Here is a 20,150-nt window from a genome sequence, read left to right as displayed (position 1 = left end):
TATACAAAACTCTAGGAAGATCTAGTCAATACTAATCTCTGAAGGGGTGCCTGATCATTCAAAGGACAAACATCAAATTTTTGATGACTTTTTTGCCATCTTTAAGCACTGTCCTACTCCAACATATTTGGTAAATGATAAAGGCTACCAAATATGCATCAGGAAATCCCAAACAATCCATTTTTAAATGCCTTCAAAACGGACCTGATGATCTTCTGTGGCTACAGTGAAAACCTCCCAATCCTTGCATCAAGATGCTGTGATCACAGAATACAGACCTTAAGATAAACATTTCCATCATAAGAACAAAATTAAACACACTCCTTTAGTCGTTCTAGAACTAATTTTGGTGTAGAGGTGTAGTGCATATTGAATTTTATTCTTCTCTAAATTGTTAACCAACTATTACTGGTCAGCTGCAGTTAACCAACAGATCCCAAGCAACATCTGCAAAATAATTTTTGATTTTCCAAGTGATTTCTGTACTTACTACACATTAATTTCTTTAAAATGTTACAAGATGTTTCTGGGTAATTCAATTATTCATTCTGTTGAATAAAAGTCTACCTCATTTTAGTAACTAGTAGCAGCATGTCCTTCTCCCTCTTCTGACACATTTAGTCTCTAAGACATCTAGGAAATCATTTAAAGAAACATAAAAGGAAATTTTAAAAAATAATATATAAATAGCTAAAAATTAAAAGAATAATCACAAAAGAATAAAACTGGTATAAGAAGCTCATAAAATTAGCTTTTGTATTTAAAATCATAATGTGGCCAGGCATGGTGGCTCATGCCTGTAATCCCAGGACTTTGGGAGACCAAGGCAGGAGGATTCACTTGAGCTCAGGAAGTTTGAGACCAGCCTGACCAACATGATGAAACCCTGTCTCTACTAAAAATACAAAAATTAGCCAGGTGTGTTGGTATATGCCTGTAATCCCAGCTACTCGGGACGCTGAAGCACAAGAATCCCTTGAACCCAGGAGGGAGATGTTGCAGTGAGCCAAGACTGTGATACTGCACTACAGCCTGACTGACTGAGCAAGATTCAGTCTCAAAAAGAAAAATAAATAAATAAAATCATAAATGCAATTTTGACATTTAGAAAACTTTCTGGGCACAGCTATGGTCAATGACCTTAAAATATGAGGAGCCAGACCAGGCATGGTGGCTCATGCCTATAAGCCCAGCACTTTGAGAGGTTGAGGCAGGAGAATCGCTTGAGGCCAGGAGTTCAACACCAGCCTAGATAACAAGAGCGAGATCTGTCTCTACAAAAAATGAAATTAGCCAAATGTGGCGGTATGCACCTGTACTCCCTGCTATGCAGGAGGCTGAGGCAGGAGAATCCCTTGAGCCCAGAAGTTCAAGCTTGCAGTGAGCTACAATCATGCCACTGTATTCCAGCCTGGGTGACAGACTGAGACCCTCACTATACTCCAGCCTGGATGACAGAGAAAGACCCTATCTCAAAAAATAAAATCTAAATAAGTAAACAAAACACACATGCACACAGAGCTCATATAAATAGCATAAACCAACAAGAAAAAGATGAATATCCCAAAAGAAAAATTGGCAAAGGTACGAAAAATATTAAAAGAAATATAAATGATGAATAAACATCTGAAAAACAACTGTTTACTGCTACAGGCAAAGAAATGCAAACAAAAACGATGGGAAAAAATTTTTCCAAAACTGCAGGGAAGTCTTTGAATAAAAATACTTGACGTTGGAAGTACAGAACTGCACCACTTGTATTAAAAGGAGGAAAATAAGCCGGGCGCGGTGGCTCACGCCTGTAATCCCAGCACTTTGGGAGGCCGAGGCGGGTGGATCACGAGGTCGGGAGATTGAGACCATCCTGGCTAACACGGTGAAACCCCGTCTCTACTAAAAATAGAGGCGGAGCTTGCAGTGAGCCGAGATCGCGCCACTGCACTCCAGCCTGGGCGACAAAGCGAGACTCCGTCTCAAAAAAAAAAAAAAAAAAAAAAAAAAAAAGGAGGAAAATATATTTCCATATTTACTCAAAAAAATACATAAGAAATGGCCAACACTTGCCGCCTTTGGGAAAGGCGGCAGCTGGCATGGAAAGGATTACAATATTAGTTGAATTGCAGGATTCTTTTTTACCCTAATTCCTAAGGCTGTTTTTACCCCTTTGCCAGGAAGACCTTTGGCTACAGCCATGTCCGAGGTGCATTTTCCTGTGTATCACACTTCTGCATTTTTGTACCAAGTGTAAAGGACATATGCCAACATTTTCTTTTTTTTTTTTAAATGGAGTCTCGCTCTGTTGCCCAGGCTGGAGTGCAGTGACGCAATCTCGGCTCACTGCAACCTCTGTCTCCCGAGTTCAAGTGATTCTCCTGCCTCAGCCTCCCAAGTAGCTGGGATTACCTCCATGTGTCACCATGCTCGGCTAATTTTTTTGTTTTTAGTAGACACAGGGTTTCACCACATTGGCCAGGCTGGTCTCGAACTCCTGACCTCAGGTGATCTGCCCACCTCGGCCTCCCAAAGTGCTGGGATTATAGGTGTGAGTCATGCGTCTGGCCCCAACATTTTTATAGTTCAAAACATTTCATAGTTTAAAACCTTCTTGAAAAATTATCTTTCAAATGCCCAGGATTTTAATATTTCATAGATTATTTGAAAAGATTTTTATTACCTCTTGCTTTAGCTTTTCCTAAGAGTCAAACAGATATATTTTTGGCTCCCTGGACTCTCTTCTTCCCATATGGATGCCCATAAAGTAACATTCAAGCTTTCCAACGAGGCTTATTTTTCCATTTTTCTACACTCCTCCTAAGTTCCTTAAAATCAGAAACTCTTTTATTTTCTTTGCACAGGACAAGGTATACTATAAACAGGAACAACACTAAATTCACTACTTTCCAGCCCACAAGTTTTACTTTCTCACATCACTCTCTCTCTCTCTCTCTCACACACACACACACACACACAAAGTGGTAATAGAAGAGTTTCGAATGCATTTTGAGCTGAAGATCTACATTTTTCCCTTAGTGGTAAAATGCACTGGTAAGAATTCAAGCTGGCAATTACTTCTGAACATCTGTTTATTTGCAAAGATGATTTCCTCCCCTCTCCGCAAATCACTCTTCCTCTACTTAAGTTTTTTTTTTTTTTTTTTTTTTTTTGAGACAGTCTTGCTCTGTTGCCCAGGCTGGAGTGCAGTGGCACAATCTCGGCTCACTGCAAGCTCCACCTCCCAGGTTCACGCCATTCTCTTGCCTCAGCCTCCTGAGTAGCCGGGACTACAGGCACCTGCTACCACACCCGGCTAATTTTTTGTATTTTTTAATAGAGACGGGGTTTCACCGTGTTAGCCAGGATGGTCTCCATCTCCTGACCTTGTGATCTTACCACCTCGGCCTCCAAAAGTGCTACTTAAGTTTTAAACGATGGTTCCCAATGTCCTTAAGGATCTACAAACGTTTCCAAATAATACTCAACAGCTAGATACTACAGCAAAATCTAGTCAACTAATAAGCATCAACATACCAATAGAAGAAAGCAGACCTATGAGGATGCAGGATAATCCTTAGCGCATAAATAGTAACTTCCTATTTTCATGCCTTAGCAGGAAAAGAATAAGGATTTGCTGGGGCTCAGAGCTAATTACAAACCTGTTCTTCTTCTGTAAAGGGTACCAGAGCCAATGGTGGAAGGGGTTCCTCCTGAAGGATAGGCAGAAATTCTTTATCCAGAAGGTCTGAAGGTATCTGTAGGACCAAACACATGATTATGAGATTAATGCTATTCCTGCAATAAGAAGAAATACAAGAAGATAAATCCAAGAAAAAATACTCTTCTGTTTATTGTTATTATAAATACAGATTAAAGCTTATTCAGCCATAATTGACTTCTACAGTCCTTACACATTTTGAGAGTCAATATTAAAAACCCCAGTCAATACTCCCCAGCTTTCTCAAGTTATTGCCACTTTTGGATTTAGCACGAACTCTGCTATTCCAGAGCACAAAGTAGAGGAATAAAAGTCTCTACATTTAATGCAAAGCAGAAGATGATAAGGAGAGTTTTATAAGCAATTGTATCTGTCCTTAGCAACCACCATTAAAATGTGAAATTCTAGATCATTGAAAAACAAAGTATACTGGAGGTGGGGCATTGTGGCTCAAGCCTGTAATCCCAGCACTTTTGGAGGCCAAGGCAGGCAGATCACTTGAGGGCAGAAGTTGGAGACCAGCCTGGCCAACATGGTGAAACCCCATCTCTACTAAAAATACAAAAAAAATTAGTCAAGTGTGGTAACGCATGTTTATAATCCCAGCTACTCAGGAGGCGGAGGCACAAGAATCACCTGAACCTGGGTTGCAGAGGTTGCAGTGAGACGGTATCACACCTCTGCACTCTAGCCTGGGCGACTGAGCAAGACTCTGTCTCAAAAAAAAAGCATATTGGGAAAAAATACAAAATATTATTTCTTACTAGTCAGTGAGTAAGATAAAAGTCATAATAAAAGTATACTTTACACTGTTTCAGTTTTGATCTAAGTGACACAAATGTAGTGTTACATTTTAAGGTTTTCTCTCCACCAAAAATTTTATATAGTCGAAGGTGCTCCTCCTCTTAACTGGAAAGTAGGATAAGAGGTACAATAAAGAGAAAGGAAAAATTCTTCATTTCTTAGCCACTGAACTAGGATACAAATAGACTTGAAAGGGGGTTAAGAGGAAGTTAGCTAGAGAAGGCAGTAAGTGCTGACTACTCTCCTGTTTCCATGAAGCCGCCTAAAATATAGTGTGTGATAACACTCAGAAGATCCTCTGTTAACCATTGCAGGCTTCAAAGCAGGGAAACAGTAAGGTGGAAAGAAAAAGCATGGGCCAATACATTAGTAAATCAATTTTCATGTATCAATACATCATGGTATATATCCCAAAGTCTCATTCATAATTTTGAACTCTTTTCCTACTTCCTTACCTTGTTGTCTTTAAGGAAAAGTGCTAACATCTCTTCTCTGCCATAACGATAATCTGCTAATTTATACTTCGGCAATGCTGGAGAAAGAGGGGGGGATGTAATACTCCCACCACTGGACAGAGCTCGGAGCCTAGAATAGAAAAGACAAAGAATATGTCAAATGTTCTGGTGCTACAGACTTTTTATACTATACACTGTCAAAAAAAATCATTTTAGTTCTTTAGAAGAGCAAAAAGAAATCCTACTATCTCAAAGTATCAGACTAGCTTTAAAACAATCTTAGTGTGTCATGGCACACTAAGAGGGCAGTTTATTGACAGATAACTAGACAACCATGTGGCAATTCCTTAACTTAAAAGGCATCATAGCTGTGTCCCCCAGAAGCTGAGAGAATGAAAAAGGGACACATTTTTCCAAATTTTAAAAGGCACATATGATTAAAACAAAAGTGAGATACTACCTTACCCTCACTAGAGTCATAAAACTTAATAAGTCTGATAATACCAGGTGTTGGTAAGGATGTAAAACAATGTAAACTTTCAAGTAGTGTTTATGGTATTATAAACTGAAACAATCACTTCAAAGAATGATTTGATAATAGTTAATTATTTGATTACCTATTTGGCAATTTGATAATGGCTAAAATATTTAATAAAGTATGCTATACAAAAGAAAAATCAAAACACAGCCTATAGTAATAATTTTTTATATATAATGCATAAACCTGCAAGTAGGTTTATACTGTTTCAAGACATACAAACTGCAGCAAAAGCATAGAAACAAACATGAAATTGACAAACACAACATTGAGAATAAGGTTATATCCACAAAAGATAAGACTATAAAGGCAGCCTTAATTGTACCTGCAATGTTTAATTTTTACAGCTTGCCAATGAATACACAGGTGTTTATCACAATTTATATTTTTATATGCCTGAAATATTTCACAATGTTTTTAATAAAAGCAATCAATGGTCAGTGTAGAGAATCTGAAAATGCAGTAAAGTACAAAGAGAAAGTGAAAACTAGATTTACTGCTAAGAAGACAAAAAATATACTCCAAACTGATAACAAAAGTTGCCTCTAAAGAACAGAACTTGGGGAAAAGGGACTATTTTAATTTTAAAATAATGTATTTTTATGGGGAAGAAGGGAAGAAAACTTCAGCAAAAAATGGCAAGTAAGATTCTACTGTAGCACTGTGTCAGACAGCAAGTGGAAAAACTAACATCAGGAGTAGCTGGTATCAAAGGTTAAAGGGACCAAGCTACTTTAATTCTCGTTTAGATGGAGGGAAAATTCAATAGAAGCATTGAAATATGTGCCCCAAATTGCTAAGATTTATTCACAAAACAAAAAAGGGAACAATCTATTAAACTATGACACATTAAATATTAATATGGGCCGGGCGCGGTGGCTCAAGCCTGTAATCCCAGCACTTTGGGAGGCCGAGACTGGCGGATCACGAGGTCAGGAGATCGAGACCATCCTGAGTAATACGGTGAAAGCCTGTCTCTACTAAAAAATACAAAAAACTAGCCGGACGAGGTGGTGGGCGCCTGTAGTCCCAGCTACTCGGGAGGCTGAGGCAGGAGAATGGCGTAAACCCGGGAGGCAGAGCTTGCAGTGAACTGAGATCCGGCCACTGCACTCCAGCCTGGGCAACAGCGAGACTCCGTCTCAAAAAAAAATAAAAAAAAAATAAAAAAAAAATAAAAAAAAAATATTAATATGAAGGCCAAGTAAAGCACAGTAAATATGTGCACATTAAAAATAGTGTACGCATAGTAAACAGTAAAATGTGTTTACAAGAAGAAAGTAATAAAGAAAAAATATGCATTAGTAAAGTGAGACTGTTGAGGTGGAATTTTTTTTTTTTTTTACTGATTATGGAAAATTTTTGTATTTTCATAAATGCACCAAGAAGCAGATGACAAGCTCCCGTGTACCAATCACTCAGTCCCAAAACCAACAACCCACGGCGAATCCTGCTCTTTCCACCACCTTATCTAAGCTTCCTTTGATATTATTTTGAAGAAAAGTTTTGGCTTAGCATTCCATACACAAATATTTAAGAATGTTATTTCTCAAAGAATTTGTTTTTCCCCACAGCGTCTCACTCTGTCACCTAGACTTGAGTGCAGTGGTACGATCATAACTCACTGCAACCTTGACCTTCTGAGCTCAAGGGATTCCCCCACCTTAGCCTCCTGAGCAACTAGGACTACAGGCGCATATCACTATGCCCAGCTAATTTTTGTATTTTCTGTAGAGACACGGTCTCACTATATTGTCCAACCTGGTCTCAAACTCTGGGCCTCAAGCAATCCTCCCACTTTGGCCTCCCAAAGTGCTGAGATTATAGGCATGAGCCACCATGCCTGACCCAAAACATTTTTTTAAAGTCTGGGTTTTGCTGATTTTATCCATGATATAATTAAACGTCTTTCTGTCTTTCGCATTTCATGTAAATTGGTGACTGGGTATAGAGATTTTGAGATTTTCATTAATTTGGGTTCTTTTTTGGCAATACTTCGTATGTAGGGGTATATTATTCCATCAAGAGGCACACATTGTGATGATGTGTTTGTGATACTTGCAGTAACTGATGATCAATGCTTGGTTCCCTAAGTTCACTAAGGTTGTAAGTGATTATATTCTTTCATTCCTCCCTTATATATTAGTTGGAATACTTCTGCAAAAAGAAATTTTCCTCTTATACTACTTGGTCTAGTTACCGAATGATACTGCTCAATACAAGAAAGGAGGGAAAAAGCCTTAAGTCTTATTTGTTTTCAAAATAATGACTAGGTTCACTTGCACAACAGTCCAACAGTGTCCAACAGCAACACATTATTTTATTAATATATTTCAATTCACAGTAATTATTAACAGTGTTTCAATTGTCTCATCTTTGAAGAGTGGGAGACTCTTCAGGTTGGCTCCTGGGTCCTTTTGACATGACCCTAGCAGTCTTTAACAGCTTCTTTTCTATCTGGTATGTCAGAACGTTCCAGGATGATCTTGTATTTTTCTTGCCTCAGACCTGAAATCAATCATTTCCAGGGGGTCTGGATTCGCTTTCATTTATAGAAATACCACAACGTGGGTTCTGGGAGTGCTCATTGCTATTCTTTGTTTCCTTTCCAAATATTTGAGGGCTTGGAGGTCATTTAGCTCAACCCCCATAAAACAGGTTGAACAACCAGGTAAGAAAACAACATACCCACAAAGGAGTGGTCCAATCACTCCTTTCAAGAAGAAAGGCACTACTCCGGTACCTTCCAAGAAACTGCTTTCTATTAGATTCCTGTAAAGTTGGGCTCTTTACTAAAGAAGTAGAATTAACATCCACTGAACACTGAAGCTGAAAATTTTACATAGGAACTAGCTCTTTTAATCTAATTTAACCTTCACAACAACCCAAATGTAACAGATAAAAATAAAGATGAAGGGTTAAACAACTTGTCCACAGTCACAGGCAGCAGAACAAAGATTCAAACTGAGGTTTTTATTACTAAAAAGACCACAATTGACCGGCTGCAGGCTAGCTCACACCTGTAATCCCAACACTTGGGAAGCTAAGGAGGGTGGATTACTTCAGTACAAGAGTTCAAGACCAGCTTGGCAACATGATGAAACCCCACCTTGACTAAAAATACAAAAATTAGCTGGGTATGGTGGCTCATGCCTGTGGTCCCAGTTACTCAGGAGGCTGAGGTGGGAGGACTGCTTGAGCCTGGGAGGTCAACCCTGCAGTGAATAGCCACTGCACTCCAGCCTAGGTGACCATGCAAGACCCTGTCTCAAAAAAAAAAAAAAAAAAAAAAACCCACAATCTTTACAATTAGGTCTCAAAATTCTATTTAAAATAGCCACAGTTTAAAATATACATATATTTTATTAGAAATTGTTTTAAAATATCTTCCTTAACACCAAACCAATGTTTCCCAACAGTTTCTACCAGTGGAGTACACATCTAAGCACTCTTTCAAATGAAAATCATTCTGGTATTGGCAAATAATCACCATTACTCCTCAAAGACTCCTTCCCATGACCTAACATTCCTAATTTCTTCAACTGCTGCTCACAGTAAAATTTCAAATGTATTCACCACCCTGTCCCTTCCAATGTATCACCAATGGTTTTCCAATGTCCAAGACTAAACATTTCTTATAGTCACCAGATCTATTAAGAGTAACACAGGCCAGGTGCAGTGGCTCATGCTTGTAATACCAGCACTTTGGGAGGTCGAGGCGGGTGGATTACTTGAGGTTAGGAGTTCAAGACCAGCCTAGTCAACATAATGAAATCCCATCTCTACTAAAAATACAAAATGAGCCAGGAGTGGTGGTACGTGCCTATAGTCCCAGCTACTCGGGAGGTTGAGGCACAAGAATTGCTTGAACCCAGGAGGCAGAGGTTGCAGTGACCCGAGACTGTGCCACTGCACTCCAGCCTTGGCAACAGGGCGAGACTTCATCTCAAAAAAAAAAAAAAGAGTAACACAAAGGCCGGGCATGGTGATTCATACCTGTAATCCCAGCACTTTGGGAGGCCAAGGTGGGAAGATCACTTGAGACCAGGAGTTTGAGACCAGTCTAGGCAACACAGTGAGATCCTGTCTCTCCAAAAATCAAAAAATTAGCAGAGCATGGTGGTGCATGCCTGTAGTCCCAGCTATTTGGAAGGCTGAGGTGGGAAGATCACTTGAGCCTCAGGAGGTAGAGGCTGCAGTGAGCCATGATCGCAACACTGCACTCTATCCTGGGTGAGAGTGAGACTCTATCTCCAAAAAATAAAAAATACAAAAATAACACAATAACACAATCAGAGATTTCCTTCAGGTGCTATAAAAAGAAACTGAGGCAAAGGCAGTAACTCAAACTAAAAGACAGTTGCCTGAATTAGGATAATGGCTGTACTATGATTCAATAACTGACAAATTCAATTCCAAGTCCCTCTTCACCTACAGATACTTAGAAAAGCTAAAACATATTTGTGTAATATTCTTCACTAAAAATCCACCTAAGAACTCATGAACACAAAGAAGGGAATGACAGACACTGGTGTCTACTTGGGGAGTGGAAGGCAGGAGGAGGGAGAGGAGCAGGAAAAACTGCTGGTTACTAGGCATAACACTTGGATGATGAAATAATCTATTTCAAATAATCTATGAAATAACCTATGCAACAAACCCCCATGACACAGGTTTACCTACACAACCTTCACATGTACCCCCGAACCTAAAAGTTAAAAAAATCCATGTATGATCTTTATCTCCTCCATACAACCCTCTCTTCTACAAATTTAACCCCTATGTGCTTTCTTCTGTCTCTAAACATCTCTCTTCATTTGTTTAAAACTTTTGATGCAGCATCTCCCTTCTAGCTAGGCACTGTTCATCTTTCCTCTTCATCCAGAAACATCTCTACTTCCTCGCTTCTTAGTCACTTCAAAACGCAGCATGCCTGGCTTCTCCTGCCACTCCACTAGCTCCTGCACTGCTCATCAACAACCTCAACACTGCCAAATTCACGGGAAAATTTTCTGTCCTCATCGCCTTCATCTTTCTGGCCTATAATGATATCTGTTTAACAAAGGAGGCCCAGTTCTACTATGGGTACTAAATTAAGTGGCAGCAGCAGGCCCGTCAAAGCCCCATGATACTCCCAAAATCTTCGCTTGGTAAGTGTTGTCCAAAATCCAAACTTCAGCTTATGAAAGCAATTTGGATAGTCAATCAATAGTGTGAAGGTGTGGGAGTCAAAAGGCACCTCTATGTAAGCTTGTGATTCTCAAGTCCAGCTGTGACCTCTCCTATAGTCAGGCTTTCATACACAACCATGTAAAGCCCATCAGGTTCAATATGCCCAAAACCCTAACCCTACTCATCAATTTATTCATCCAACCCCTTCACTGCCCATATTCTCAAACACAGTTAAGGATATCCCAATTTAATCAGCCACTGGATTAAAAATCTGGGATTCATACTTTACTCCTCACCTTCTACCATCTCTCATACCCAACTACCACATCCTACTAGTTTTAAATTATCCGTCTCTCAAGTCTTCCCCTGATCCAACTAACCTAATTTTTATTCACACACTTTTATTTCCCGCCTGGACTGCTGCAAAAGCATCCTAAACGATTTTACTAGTCTTACTCCCCTACGTTATTAAGAATTATTTATTTCTTTTTTTCTCTTTTTTTTTTTTTTTTTTTTTGAGACAGAGGCTCACTCTGTTACCCAGGCTGGAGCGCAGTGCACTCCAATCTCGGCTCACTGCTACCTCTGCCTCCCAGGTTCAAGCAATTCTCCTGCTTCAGCCTCCTGAGTAGTTGGGATTACAGGCACACACCACCACACCTGGCTAATTTTTTTTATTTTTAGTAGAGACGAGGTTTCACCATACTGGTCAGGCTGGTCTCGAACTCCTGACCTCAGGTGATCCACCCGCCTCAGCCTCCCAAAGTGTTGGGATTACAGGGGTGAGCCACTGCGCCCAGCCCCAATTCTTTTTTCACTGGCATACAATGACCAATAAAATCCAAGTCTTGTTAACACAGAAGGGTTGCCTCCAAGCTTCTATCCCCCACACTTCACATAACAAAGGTAAACATTATGCATCATGAAGTTCCTCTCTTAAATCAGTTCCTTGCCTTATCTTCACATGCGTCCTTTCTGCTATCAGGAATATTCTTCCTAATCTTTTTCACCAACAGGGTAGAGAGAGGTGCTGGGAAGAAGAGAGGTTAAGTGGAAGGAGAAAGGAAGAATGAGGATAGAGAGCTGGAAAAAGAGTCAGGGGGAAGAGAGGGAAAAAGAGAATTTGAGATCCTCAAGGCCTTGCTAAACACAAGTTCCTGTACAGCCTTCATGAAACTAAGAGGCTAGTGGAAGAAAATAATAAAGTCATATAAGTGGACATACAGATATTGAAGGGATTTTAGAGAATTCTTGATCTAATTTACATTTTAAGATTACTCTGGCTGCTGTGAGGAAAACAAATAGAAGACAAATAAAAATGGAAGCCAGGAGCCAGACACAGTGGCTCACGCCTGTAATTCCAACACTTTGGGAAGCCGAGGAGGACAGATCACTTGAGGTCAGGAGTTCAAGACCAGCCTGGCCAATATGGTAAAGCCCTATCCCTACTAAAAAATACAAATATTAGCCGGGCATGGTGGTACATGCCTGTAGTCCCAGCTACTCAGGAGCCTGAAGCAGGAGAATCGCTTGAACTCAGGAGGCAGAGGTTGCAGTAAGCCGAGATCACACCACCGCAGCCTGGGCGACACAGTGAGATTCCATCTCCCCCAGCAAAAAAAAAAAAAAAAAAAAAAAAAAGAGCCAGGAAACATCAGTAGGCCACTGGTGCAAAATTTGTTAGAGATGGTGGCAACTTTCACTAAGGTGATAGCAACAGAGATTCAGAGAAATGAACAGATTCCAGAGATACTGTAGAGATAAAACTGACGTGATGTGACAGACTGGATATAGGAACAGAGAAGTAAAACTAATTATCAAAGATAACTCTGAGACTGCTAGCTTGAGCAAATGGGCACATATGGTATTAAGATGAAATATATATAAAGGCAAAACTAACGAGATCAGTTTTGGAAAATATGGAGTATGAGATGCTTGCTTGTAAGAAATCTAAGTGGAAAAAATCAAATAGGCAGCTGAATATCCTGTGCTTGCATTATAATTCCTTTACAGCATTATGACATAGTGAAATTATTTAGTGTCAGCTTCCCCATTAAATTCAAAACTAGGTACTGTGTATTTTCATCCTTATTGCCTCAGCACCTAACCCAAGACATAAAACAGAGCAAGTATTCGATAAAATGTTTTCTGAACAAATATTCTCTTCCAAAATATACCCCTCAAAAACATCTAATTTACTACTCCTTCAGTTCACATAGAAATATTTTACCCTGTCTGAAAACTGGAAATATTAACACATCTCATCCTCCAGAATGTGTCTCATTTTTCACATAATCCCACAATTATCGACAGTAAGCTAGCAATCTCAGGTTTGCATTCTCTTACCCGCCCCCTATAAGGTCCTAATAGCTTCATTCAACATTCATTTATTAACTAAATTAGTTAACTAAATATTAATGCCAATGTCCAATACACTAAGCTCAACAATGGGCTTACCAAAAGAGAGAAATACAGTGCGTTTCTTATTGGAATTAGCTCTTCTTGAGCAAGGCGCAAATACATATACAGGTGCATCACAAGGCCATAACTATTTTAACAAATGTATAAATAAAATACTTCAGGGAAGAAAACAAGTACTTCCCTCATCTTTGCAAGGAAAAACCTGTCCTTAAGACCAAGAAGATGAGACAGAGGAAACTCCCAAAGGAGCTTTCTTGGCTCCTTCCAAGAAAGCCAGATAATGTCTATAATTATTCTCCCTATAATAAAGTCCTTATCTAGACTTATCCGGGTAGGTTTCTGTTGTTGTTGTTTTCTGTTTGTTTGTTTTTTGTTTCTAAAGATGGGTTCTCACTATGTTGCCCAGGTTAGTCTCAGCCGCCTAGGCCCAAGTCATCCTCCAGCCTCAGACTCCTCAGTAGCTGGGACTACAGGTGCACGCCACCACACTCGACTTGAATAGATTTTTGATGCTCAAAAGTGTTTTAAATCACCAAATATTTGTTTGTTCGTTTGTTACAGACAGAGTCTCGCTTTGTCAGCCAGGCTGGAGTGTAGTGACATGATCTCAGCTCACTGCAACCTCCACCTACCAAGTTCAAGTAATTCTCCTGCCTCAGCCTCTCCAGTAGCTGGGATTACAGGCACACACCACTGTGCCCAGCTCATTTTTGTAATTTTTTTTTTTTTAGCAGAGATGGGGTTTCACCATGTTGGTCAGGCTGGTCTCAAACTCTTGACCTCAAGTGATCCACCCCCCTCGGCCTCCCAAAGTGCTGGGATTACAGGCATGTGCCACCGCGCCCGGCCTAGATATTTTTTTTTTTAAATATTTTGAAGATACATTTGCAAACAGGATACAAACCAAAACGTTAGCAAAGCTACTCTGGGTGGTAGGATTAGAGTCCTACCTAGATCTTTCCCTTTGGTGGTCTTTTTGTTTTCCTTTCCTTTTTGGGAGACAGGGTCTTGCTCTATCACCCAGGCTGGAGTGCAGCGGCACAATCATGGCAGCCTCGATCTCCCAGGCTCAAATGATCCTCCCACTTCAGCCTTCCAAGTAGCTGACACCAAACATATGCACCACCAAGTCCAGCTAATTTTTTTTCTATTTTTTTGTAGAGAAGGGTGTCTCACTGTGCTGCCAAGGCTTGTCTGGAACTATTGGGCTCAAAGTGATCCTCGTGCCTCTGCCTCCCAAAGTGCTGGGAGCTGGGGGCCAGCCACCATGCCTAACCCTTTTCTCTCTTTTTTTTTTTTTTGGAGAAGGAGTTTTGCTTTTGTTGCCCAGGCTTGTTGTCCAGACTGGAGTGCAATGGCACGATTTCAGCTCACTGCCAACTTCCACCTCCCAGATTCAAACGATTTTCCTGTCTCAGCCTCTTGAGTAGCTAGAATGATAGGCACACACCACCACACCCAGCTAACTTTGTATTTTTAGTAGAGATGGGGTTTCATCATGTTGGCCAGGCTGGTCTCAAACTCCTGACCTCCGGTGATCTGCCCACCTCAGTCTCCCAAAATGCTGGGATTACAGGCGTGAGCCACCACGTCCAGCCCATGCCTAACCCTTTTCTTTTTCCTCTTGTATTGTTTCCACCAGATTTTCTGGAATAAGTGTGTTTATTTTGTTAATGAAACTAACAACAAAAAACTCTAAAAGACCTAAATCTAAGGAATTTAGCCCCACAAAAATTATCAAGTCGGTGCTTAGTGTTTTGTCAAGAGCAAACACACAGATGATAATTCAATTCATACAATCCTTCTAGTGGTCAAACTGTCCATATATCATCCAAAGTCTTAAAAATAAAACTTTTGATTTAATAATTCCACTTCTAAGAAATTAATCCAAATAAAATGATCAGTGATAAAAACAAAATTGTTCAAGGGTATACATACATATCATTTACAAGAGCAAAACATTAAAAACAACTTTACTTTCCAACAATTCATCCATTTAATAAATATTTATTCAGTAGCTATGTGCCAGGCACTGGAGATACAGCAGTTAACAAACTGTACAAAAATCTATATCAAAGTACCTGCCCTCAATGGAGCTCACAGTCTAGTGGGGGTTGAAAGATAGGATATAAATAACAAAATGAATGTATAAAATATTTGGCATGTTACATTTTGATATAAAAACATGACGAAAAATTAAGCAAGGAAGGGAGTAAAGGGTGGAGAGTTATACAGATTGTCAGGAAAGGTCTAAGGTGGTAGCATTTGAGGAAAGGCTTAAAGAAAGACACTATTGCTTTATATCTAGAAAGGATATACTTGGCATTGAATGTATCATACCCTTTTAAACTGCTCTGATGATAACGTAATATACATTTTTATTCTATGTAGAAAAATAATCTAAGACCTAATGATTCCACAGACTTTAAAAAGTTCAAGCTTTGGCCGGGCGCAGTGGCTCACACCTGTACTCCCAGCACTTTGGGAGGCCAAGGTGGGCAGATCACCTGAGGTCAGGAGTTCAAGACAAGCCTGGCCAACACGGTGAAACCCTGTCTCTACTAAAATTACAAAAATCAGCTGGGCGTGAGGGTGGGTGCCCGTAATCCCAGCTACTCAGGAGGCTGAGGGAGAAGAATCACTTGAACCCAGAGGCAGGGGTTGCAGTGAGCTCAGATTGCGCCACTGCACTCCAGCCTGGGTGACAGAGCAAGGCTGACACCATCTCCAAAAAAAAAAAAAAAAAAAAAAAAAAAAAAAAAAAAAAAAAAGTTAAAGCTTACAGCCACTCATGGTCTGTCCCTACCGAAATTTTAAATGTTCTCCCATCTTCACAACTGCCCCAAGATACAAATAAATTGGTTCATTTTAAGTATTCCTTATTGAACATTGTTTTACATTATTCACAAAAATGATGACCTTAGTAAATACCGTATCACTTAGTGCTTCTGTCTCATTTAGAGTTAATTGCACACTGGTTCGATGTCATCAATCTAAATCTTGATTCTCAAGTACCCTGGGCACAGCTCTTTACCTCAAGTTTCACAAAGAACGTCATACATGAAGAAAAATAAGGTAGTACTCTCTACACCTACTGTAACTTTCCAGCTCAGGATTACTTAAAGGGCCTCATATATTCCCTTTGCCAGAAGGAACTGTGATAGATGATACACATAGGGCACTATGCCTACTTACACCTGCATTCCTCAGTTCATCAGCATTTCAGATGACTAAGGGAATGCTCCTAAGCTCTAGTCCGCAAGGTAACAGATATACAATTAGGTGAGTCTACTGTTTAAGCATGGAAATGGTGATTGCCCTCTGTTTAAGGCTACCTCAATTCAAATTTTGTACAAAACACTGAGCTACTCAGGTGAAATACCATCAAACAAAACTTCAGAGTATCAATAAAAAGGAAGATGTGTAAGATGCTATTAAAAGATGCTCAATACTACACTGAGATGACCTTGAGAACTCATGGTATAGGGCAGGAGCCAGCAAACTGTCTCTGTAAAGGGCCAGAGATTATTTAAGCTCTGTGAACCAAATGGCCTCTGTTAACCCTGCCACTGTAGCATGAAAGCAGTCAGAAAATATGGAAGCAAATGGACGTCTCTGTCTTTCAATGAAACTTTACTTACAAAAACTTTACAGTCCCACAGGCCACAATTTGCCAACCTATACTATAGGGCATCAAGCTGAATGTATATTGATTCCAAAACATCATCAGTTTTTCTTTTCCCTTTTGATGTGTCTAAACTCCTGGTGTTCCCTTTCTGTTACCTATAAACAGCAGGATGCTGGAAAAAACAACTTCTTTAAATTAGCTGACAATTTTAACCATGTTTTTATACAGAAACAGACATGAAGGTATGCAAATATAAAAGAGAAGCAGTTACAAATTCTAGATAAAGGCGGATGAGTTGCACACAAAATGGCTTAAAAAGTAACTTATATGAATTTAAATCCACTTGATAAAAAGAATTAAGGTAGAAATAAACATTTAACTATAAGAATGTTCATTAAAAATATTTTTATAATGAAAAATCAAGAACAGCTTCTATATGCCACATCTAGAGGACTAGTTGAATAAATGATGGTACATCCATACAATGCAACTGTTTAATACAACAGAAAATATTTATTGATTAAAAAAAAGATGTTTCTGATTTGGTTATTTCTTTAGGCAGGCTACAAAACTAAAAGTACAGTATGACCCCATTTTTGTAAAAAATAAATGTATATATACACAAATAAGCATACATAAAACCACCTGGAAAGATACACCAAGATATTTACAGTGTGTACCATGGATGTTGAAATTACGATGGTATTTTCTGGCTTACTAGTTATTTCTAATTTTTTTAGAAACATATTAATTTGTAATAAAATCATTTTTTAAATATAAAGGAATAACTGAAACAAGTACAGCATTACTTAGGTTAACATGTTCTAAATAAACTCTCAAAATACCATCAGTTCTTAGAACTTCAAACAGTGATTTCTCCTCAGTCTCCAAATGCTGGCTATAAAGGTTAAGAAAACTTCAAGATCACATATATTAATAAAAAGAAATGTTTCTAATAGGGTAAGTTAATAAGACTCCTCAAACAGAGTTACTACAGGAAGTCTAGGAAGTCTATATCATTTATTGAACCACACCCACCTGAACAACCAAGAGTTTAAGACACAAATCCAATTTATCTATTTTAGATACTGCTTCTGATATTACCAAAGGGGTTGCCCAAGGTTTGAATAGAAAAATTAATTATTATTATTGATGCCACTGAAGAGAGGATCTTCAATCACCAACTTTGGGGAAAAAGAAAGGAGGGGAGGGGGGAAAGCCACACTACAATGTGATGGATCTCAAAATTCCATGAGAATTCGATATTCGGGGTCCAAACACATCTGTAAGAGACTCAAAGGTCAATTAATTGTTATCATGTCCAACGCTAACTCAATCCTAAACAGGCTACTGCTAACAGCTAGTATAACACTGAACTACCTGCCTAGGCCATCTTTCAAATAATACTTCAATGAAAACTATTTCTCAAATGAATCTATGAATAGCAATGACAAAACAATGTAGCAGAAAACATACAGACATAAAAATGTTATAATTATACTTACATAAAATTGTATATGCACCTAGACAATGACTTAAATAAACAGAAAATAATTTTCTAGGAGGGTCAGACTCCCGCCATCATTACATATATAACCAGACAAAGAAAAAAAAATTTAATTAAGTATAGAACACACTCATTTACCAAATATAATTTATTCCTGAACTAACACATTGTTTTCAGTGAGGCACATAAAGCAAAAGTCTCAAAAACATGCACATTTATAAACCACCTAGCACCTGTCAAATACTTTACTACTGTATTAGTCATCCAATATCAAAGAGGATGAGATTTTGAAAACTCACCATTCAGGCCCAAAGTTCAGCGTCTGCGTTTCCGCTGCCATTCTTTTCCGTATTTTTACAATAGATTTTTCTATGAGGAGAAACCTGTTAACGAGAAAAATATCTCCATACAATTAGTCGAGATTAAATGTGGAATTCCAGGCCAGAAAGTACAGCTAGAGAGCATTTTATTTATGCTCCTCTCAACTAGAGTCACAAAAATGAGATTTTAAAATTACTACTTAAAACAATAATATAGCAGGCAAAATGAAATGAATAAATCAACCCTTATATTCCGATTCCCCACCTTTCTATGTTAATCTGGGGGAATGAGGCATAGTTTAAGATGAAGCTAGAGAGACAGGTAGGAACAGACCACACGGGACACTGGGGACTAAGTTAAGGATTCTCTCCCTTTATCTCTGGAACAATGGGGAGTGAATGAAGGGTAATATATTTACATTTTAGTTTCTATTACTTCCTAGTAATGGCTCCCCTCTCACCATGAGGTACATCAAAGATTATTAAAATAAGGACCCTCCTTACCTATCACAGAGCTTCAACTCTCCTCACTTTCTGCGTTTAGCATTTTACCCCCTAGTGATTTTTTTTAACAGACAGTGTGTCTCACTATGTTGCTCAAGCTGGTCTCAAACTCCTGGCCTGACCTCAAGTGATCTTCCTGTCTCAGCCTCTCGAGCCTAGTGCTTCTTTTAAAAATTATCTTGGATCAGGCCAGGAACCACCAGGCAAGTACCTGTATTACAGGCTCATACCTTTGGGAGGCCGAGATGGGAGAATTGTTTGAGCCCAGGAGTTGGAGACATGGTCTCTAAAAAAAAAATTTAAAGATCAACTGGGCATGGTGGTATATGCCTGTAGTTTTAGCTGCCTGGGAGGATGAGGTGGAGGGATCACCTGAGCCCAGGAGTTTGGGGCTGCAGTGAGGTGTGGTCCTGCCACTGCACTCCAGCCTAGGCGATGGAGTGAGAACCCGTCTCTACAAAATAAATAAATAAAAATAAATTTATAATTTGGGAGGCCAAGCCAGGCAGATGGTTTGGGCCCAGGAGTTCGAGACCTGCTTGGGCAACATAGTGAGACTCCATCTCTTTAAAAAAAAAAAAAAAGTTTTTAAATAAAAAAAAATAAACTTTTTTAAAGTTGCCTCAGATTGTCAAGTTAAAATAATAAACTAATGAATTTCACAAGTGACATTTTGAAAGTAATTTTAAGATATGGGAGCTTAAAAATGGAAAATACTATAAAAATTGTAAACATAACTGGCCCTCCATATCCATGGGTTCTAGTCAATGGATTCAACCAACCTCGGATGGAAAAAAATTTTTTAACTGCATCTGTACCAGCATATATAGATACTTCTTTTCCTTATCATTAATCCCTAAACAATACAGCAGAAAACTATTTACACAGCATTTCTGTTGTATTAAGCATTATAAGTAACCTAGAGGTGTTAAAGTATATAGAAGTATGTACACAGGTTATACGCAAATACTATGCCGTTTTACATTATCTTTGGACTTGAGCATCCAAGGATTTTAACATCTGAAGGACATCCTAGAACGAAACCCCATGGACACTCAGGGACAACTGTATACTGTAAAATATCTCTAA

General features: G+C 39.0%; 1 protein-coding gene across 8 annotated transcripts in view; it reads right to left on the bottom strand.

Annotated features, from left to right (window-relative positions):
- GIGYF2 (GRB10 interacting GYF protein 2) overlaps positions 1-20,150 on the bottom strand; it is a 164,361-nt gene that overhangs the window by 107,099 nt on the left and 37,112 nt on the right. For 7 of the 8 annotated variants that reach the window (XM_007966669.3, XM_007966672.3, XM_007966675.3 and 4 more), the window contains 3 exons: positions 18,537-18,620; positions 4,972-5,101; positions 3,654-3,749 (listed from right to left, as the gene is read on the bottom strand). In XM_007966669.3, the coding sequence (XP_007964860.3) occupies positions 3,654-3,749; positions 4,972-5,101; positions 18,537-18,577 (267 nt within the window). In that variant the 5' untranslated portion in view covers positions 18,578-18,620. Of the gene's footprint in view, positions 1-3,653; positions 3,752-4,971; positions 5,102-18,536; positions 18,621-20,150 lie in introns of those variants that run through there. The other variant, XM_073020140.1, reaches the window with a different exon arrangement.

Source organism: Chlorocebus sabaeus, chromosome 10 (genome assembly GCF_047675955.1).
Source record: "Chlorocebus sabaeus isolate Y175 chromosome 10, mChlSab1.0.hap1, whole genome shotgun sequence".
In the NCBI taxonomy this organism is placed as follows: Eukaryota; Metazoa; Chordata; class Mammalia; order Primates; family Cercopithecidae; genus Chlorocebus; species Chlorocebus sabaeus.
The sequence above is the reverse complement of the archived record's forward strand: the minus strand, read 5'-3'. Positions and strand labels throughout refer to the sequence as shown.